Source organism: Durio zibethinus, chromosome 6, assembly GCF_047325235.1.
Source record: "Durio zibethinus cultivar Kanyao isolate XHJ-2024 chromosome 6, ASM4732523v1, whole genome shotgun sequence".
In the NCBI taxonomy this organism is placed as follows: domain Eukaryota; kingdom Viridiplantae; phylum Streptophyta; class Magnoliopsida; order Malvales; family Malvaceae; genus Durio; species Durio zibethinus.
This window is the reverse complement of record NC_143167.1, coordinates 22,688,786-22,695,393: the sequence shown is the minus strand read 5'-3', so window position 1 is coordinate 22,695,393 and position 6,608 is coordinate 22,688,786. Positions and strand designations below refer to the sequence as shown.

General features: G+C 24.9%; 1 protein-coding gene across 1 annotated transcript; it reads left to right on the top strand.

The window, feature by feature from the left end:
- Positions 1–4,427: 4,427 nt before the first annotated feature.
- On the top strand, positions 4,428–4,778 carry LOC111284367 (defensin-like protein 182). The gene has a single exon (XM_022873051.1). It carries the CDS (start codon positions 4,428–4,430, stop codon positions 4,776–4,778), a length of 351 nt encoding a protein of 116 aa, XP_022728786.1.
- The last annotated feature ends 1,830 nt before the right edge of the window (positions 4,779–6,608 follow it).

The following is a 6,608-nucleotide window of genomic DNA, read 5'->3' as shown; positions in this document are numbered from 1 at the left end:
CCTATTGAGGCTTTTGTTGAAGGGTTTTTGGGTAAGATATATCTACATATGTTATTTATTGACTTGAAGAAAATATATGATAAATTTTTCGAGAGATGTTTTGGTGGGTTTTAATGAAAAAAAGAATTCCTTTAAAGTATATTAACATAGGTAAAGATATGTACGAAAGAGTTGTAACGATTGTGAGAATGTTTGAGGGCTTGACTAATAGCTTGTCCATTACTTAAAAGTGCACCAAAGCTAACACTAAATCCATTTCTTTTTGCATTAGTTATGGACGAGTTCACTAGACAATCCAAGATAAAATGCCATGGTGTAAGTTATTTGTCGATAATATAGTTTTAGTTGTTGAAACTAGTGATGATCTTAATGCAAAATTAGAATTGTGGAGGCATACATTAGAGTCTTGAGACTTTAAATTAAATAAATCTAAAATTGAATATATAGAATGTAAGTTTAGTAGTCGTATGGAAAAGAATGCTAGTGTGTTAAGTTGGAAGGTGAAGTAGTACCAAAGAGTGGTCATCTTTGATATTTGAGATTAATTATTCAGAGTGATACTGAGATAGAAAGGGACGTAAATCATTGGATTCAAGTAGAATAAGTGAGATAGCAAAGTGTATTGAGTGTGATCACAACAGACCTTTAAAATTAAAGGCAAAATTGTATAAAACCACTGTAAGGCCTGCATTGTTATATGGGATTGAGTGTTAGGCCATTAAGAAATAACATGAGAAGAAAATGAGTATAGTTAAGATGATGATGCTTAGATGGATGTGTGGTAAGATTAGAAGAGATAAAATAAAAAATAAAGAGATTTGAAAAAAAAATTAGGGGTTATTTGAATTGAGGAAAAGATAAGAAATGACCATTTGAGATAGTTTGAACATGTGAAACATAATCCTATATATACACCAATTAGGAGAAATAAACTTCTAGATTTGTGAGAGACTAAAACTTATAGAGGTAGACCACGAAATACACGAATGCAAGTAATAAGAAATAATATGAGATTTAAGGAAATATATGAAAATGTTATTTTTAATAGAAATTAGTAACTCAAAAAGATTTAAAACTATGATTTAACATGATTCCTTTTTTTGACTTTTCATGCAATCGATCTCAAAGTTATGGAATATAAAATTTAGTTTGTTGTTGTTGTATAATATAATTGTTTTGTTAAATAATTTCGGAATTATAAATCTTTTAGGAGTGAAAGTCATCTTTCTTGCATTGTTAAATTTGTCCTTGTATCCTCCATTTTCTCTATTTCAATAGGGAGGGAAACAGGGGACCCCAAGAGTAACCCCCAAGGCAGACCAAGAGCATGATATTTTCCAATGTAATCGTTGCTTCACCCCAAGGAAAATGAAAAACTTTTGGTTTCATGGCACCAGTTTTCAGCAACACCAAACACCAAATCATTGTTTCTTTCTATCTTATACCTAGAATTCATGATAGTTTGGAAAATCCCTGCTATCTTTCTATCTTCGAGCAGCAGCACAGGAGCGAAGGGAAATTTGAAATTTTGCCCAAACATGGTAAAGTTACTTTGCATCAGAATTTGGATGCAATTAGATTGCAGTTACCAACAGCAAAATGATTGTTGATGTAATCTGACATTACATTAGTTCCTTAATAACAAACACCGTAAATGTCTTTGCACCCAATTAAATTACTTGCAATGTGCATTATTTTCACAATACCAATCACCTCTCGTAGATTTTTCTTTTTAAAAAAACAATTCAAAAAGAATTTTTTTTCTTAAATGGTTTTAGGATCTTCTTTTTAAGAAAATGATTTCGGGATTTTCTTTTTAAAGAAATGGTTTTGGAGGTTTTTATTTGCGAAGTTAAAAAATAAAAAAAATATTTTTTTATTTACCTCATGTTTTTGTTGTTTAAATAATATTTTTTAAGTGCCAACAAAGCAAATAAAACATGAGTTGGTGATCCGAACTAAATTCATTCATTTTCAAATTATATAATGGTTATAATTCAAAGAAAATAAATGGTGGTTAAATAAATCCTATATGTGAATAAGTACTGTTAGTTTCCAACAAATATATTTTGTTCCTTTTTACTTGTATTGCATTTGAATCTTATTTAAATATATAAAAATTAAAATTTTTAATAAAAAAATTTATCAAATGTGAAAGGCTTATTATTTTAACAGGTATATATTCTTCAACAAACGATTTGTATCATCTATAAAAGTATTTGATTTGATTTGATATATGATTAATTTAAAAAAAAAATGCTTAAATTGATTTGATTCATTTTTAATATAAAAAAATTAAATTTATTTCGTTTAAATTATTGCCTTTATTCTCTTTTAAATTTTCATTAGTCTTTCCTTACATCAATAAGTTTCAATTCCATTTGTAATTAAAGTTTATATTTTCTTATTGACCTTAAATCACTATTGATTAAATTTTATTCTTAACATTCAACTTCTTCAACATTATAAATAGGACTATGCTTTAGTGCATTACAAATAATAGTATTGGTTTGGTTAATCTATACTTCTACTATGCTTTGTTTTGTTTTGTTTTTTTTTTTCTTTTTTATTTGTTCCATTTGTTTGTTTCTTCTTGCTTTCATTTGTTTTATTCCTCTTTATGTAAAAATGTGATTTCTTTTATTATTTTTTAATATTAAAATTCGATTTTTACAGAGAAAAATCAGTTTGCTCTTAGTTCTTAAAATAATATTAGTACAACATTCAAGTACGTTGATGTGCATTAGAAATCAGTCTAAACATTCCCTACACAAATACAATATAAAATGACTTACGTTTATTTTGTTTTTCTATTTAATTTTTAGTTTTTTTAGTGATTTATTATTTTTTTTTTAACCAGCTTTAATAATTGTTAACAAGTTAGTTTCAGGAACATTTCTATTAAAAACATAAAAAATTAGACTATGGCAGGCAAGGGGATGCCCAAGAAAATATGGACACCTCTGCAGTTCTATTATTTTATAATACACTTTGCATATGAATTTTCTCTGTTACTGCAATCCATTTTAGGTCATTTTTTTTTATAAAAAAAGGTCTACATATACCTCAATTTCTTAAACTAATAAAAACTTTGAGTCACCTAAGCTTTAATGTCTTTTTTCTTTTATTCATTAATTTCTTCTTTTTTAATGATATAATTTGACGGAGTAAAAGGTATAGAAAATATATTTAGCAAGTAATAAAATTAATAAATTAATTCTAAAAGGAAAAAACAAGTAAAAAAATTCTGAGTAATTTCCTTTGATTGATTAAATTAAGAAGCAATGGAATCCAATTGAATCTTCAATCTAAAATATCTGAATGATTTATTTCATTTGATTTTTGCTCAAAAAAAGTTTATTCTCTTTGATTTTATTCAAGTAATTAATGGTATTCCTCAATTTGATAGTTAATAAATTGATTTGATGTGATTGAGGTTACCAAATATAATATGGATATGATGATTAAATTGTTAAGTGAATATTTTACTTCATTAATAAATTGACAAATTTTATGGAATTATAACTTAATAAGGTTTGAAGAAATTTCAACAGTCAATTTTAATTATATCAAAGGGACTTTAATTGGAAATTTAAATTTATTTGCAATAAACGTAATTTCTATACTAAAATCAAATTTAAGAAATAGCCAATGTTCTTTCAAAAAAAAAAAAAAGAATAGAAGTATACTTTCATGCATTAATATTTAGTAATTAATAATGAAAAGAATTTAAATTTAATTTATTATTGAAAGATCAAATTTCAATTTTAGATATTATTATTCTAAAAATACTTCATTAAATGAAAGATTTTTTTTTCTAACACATAAAAAAAGAATTAATTTGAATTACTTTCAATTAATTAATCCTTATACACCAATTATAGACACCAATTCATGAATGTCTTGTTATATAATCTTTTTGAATCAGTGGAGAATATCTTGCAAATCTATATTTAATCAAATAAGTATTATGAACCTTAGATACTCTTTTATTATTCATAAATGCACGTTTTTCTTCTCACTCTTTAAATACGAACCCACCATACATCATGAGTATCTATTCAAGGATTTACGTAGAGCTATTGCTTGAAAATGGGCACCATCTTTCAAACTCAGAATCTTCTCCTCATGTTTCTTCTATTGATAGGTACATTGCTTAGATTTTTTTTTTTCTTTCATTTAATACTTCTCGGACGTATGAAGATGTATGTATCACTTTTCAAATAGGATTAAGAGATTAATATATGTGTAATATATTAATATGTTTCTTTTTTAATTAGTTTTTGTTTTTTAAATATATTTTTAAGGATACATGTTGCCTTTTTAATCTCATTTATATTAAAATCTAAAAATTTCACTGATAGTAAATTAAATAATTTTTTTAATATTATATATTTTTTGTGGTCGAATATATTTAATTAGGCACAATGTTGGGAAGAATAGAAGGGGATATATGTTCAGAAGATTTAGGTCCATGTGGGAACGATTGCGCTGCAAGATGCTCGCTGGGGCATGGCGGGGGTAAAGGGTCATGTGACATCTCTTCCGGCACTCCAACATGTATGTGCTACTACGACTGCGCTGCGCCGCCACCAAAAATTAAAACCTGCGAAGTGGCCCTCGACATTGGTACTTCTGGCTGTGATAACAAGGATTGTAACGCAAGATGTGCTGCAAAATTCCCTAGTCCTCAGGATGGTTATGGATTTTGCTACAGTCTTCCTCCTTATATTTCTTGCCATTGCCGCTATAAGTGCACCGATTATGGTCGTCGTTGACCTCATATTTTATGCTTTATGTTTATTTAATTAATAGCAATCAACTCTCTCTTTCAATTCATTACGTATGTTTTGTTAATCATTTTTTATTTTGTTATGTTTTTTTAAGTCTAAGTTCACTTCATTAGATGAACATGAAGTAAGAAAAACAAGCCTCTATACTGACAGTGAAATTATATAAACCGCTGTAATTTGTAAAATTTAAAAACAGGCAAGAGCACTGGCCAATCAAAATTTTTTTTTTTACTACAAAAGAAGTCACAGTTTAAAATAAGAGAAAGGATTCCAGAAATTTAAATTTAAACACAAAAAATATTTTTAATAGTAATGCTAAAATAAATTTAAATGTAATATTTTAAGAATAATTGTGTAAATTAATTGAGTTAAACTTAGATCAAATTTTTTTTGCTATTCACACTAAACATAGCAAGACCATTTGTGACATCTTTGATCTCTAAAAGTATATCACCTATAATTCTTTTTATTACAATTTTACAATTATTTAATCATAATAAAAAATTATATAATGATCCATCACATATAAATATGAGTTTCATATAAAATTGTAATAGACTTTACATAATTTTGAATTGTAATTAATTAATGAGTTTATATTTAATACATTATCAGTGTATAGATTTTATATATTATCAGTAAATCAAATGATGACAACTCATTAATAAGGTAAATCAAATGAAAACATTTAATTAATATAATATTTTAATTTATTTACACTTATTTTAAGGATTGATATTTACTTATTAATAAATTATCATCATTTGATTTACTTATAATGTATAAAATTTATATATTTATAATATATCAAATATAAATTTTTAATTAATTAAATTATAATAATTGTAAGTGAAATACTCTCCTCGAAATATTAATAATTTGCCAACTATCCACAAGCACTTTTAAAGCTTCTAATAAAATGAATTTCTTCGGTGATCTGCGTTGAGCTTTATGAGGAAATTTAATTAAATTCACCATATTTAAGAGTATCATTTTCAATCAGCCACTTTTAATTTTGTTATTAATAGATAGGAATTGAAACTAAATCAAATTATGGAGATTAACCTTCGTGGAGCACATGAGCATGCATATAACTAGTTTTTGGTATGAAAATAGATGATAATTTCTCTTTTTGAGTACGTATAGTGTCCATTGCAATTAAATTAAATAATATTTTAAAATTCTTACTAAATATAATTTGGTTATTAATAATGTACTATATTTTGAAGAATTAAAATATATAAAACATTGATTTTGAAATTGATGTTATATATATACACACACACCGAATGTAGTTTAATAAAATAACAAAAGTAACAATAAAATCAAATATTAATTTGATACAACTAAATAATATTTTTTCGTCTAATAAGTTGTCTTATTTGATTTTTTTTACAGTAAAATTTTATCAATTTTAATTATTGGTATTTTAAATATTTTATTTAATTAATTATAAAATTATATTTGAAGACTTTCTCATTCAAAGTTTTTAGAAAGTATTTTTTCAATTTTGATTATTAAAATATTTAAAATAAAATAAAATCAAAGTTGAAATTTTTGTCTCCAAAAAAAAAAAAAAAAACTGAGTAAATTTCTATACGATATATTGAAAAATTAAGTATTGGATTTTTAATACTAAATTCGACAAGCATTGAATTTTAATTATAAAAACTGTTTAGTATTTAATTAAAAATTAAATGCAGAATATAAATATATTATTTAATAATCGTAAAATATTGAATTTTGAAAATTTATCATTTTATTTTTTATTTTAATTTTTATTGCAGATAATGAAGTAGTGTTTTTAAGAGATAA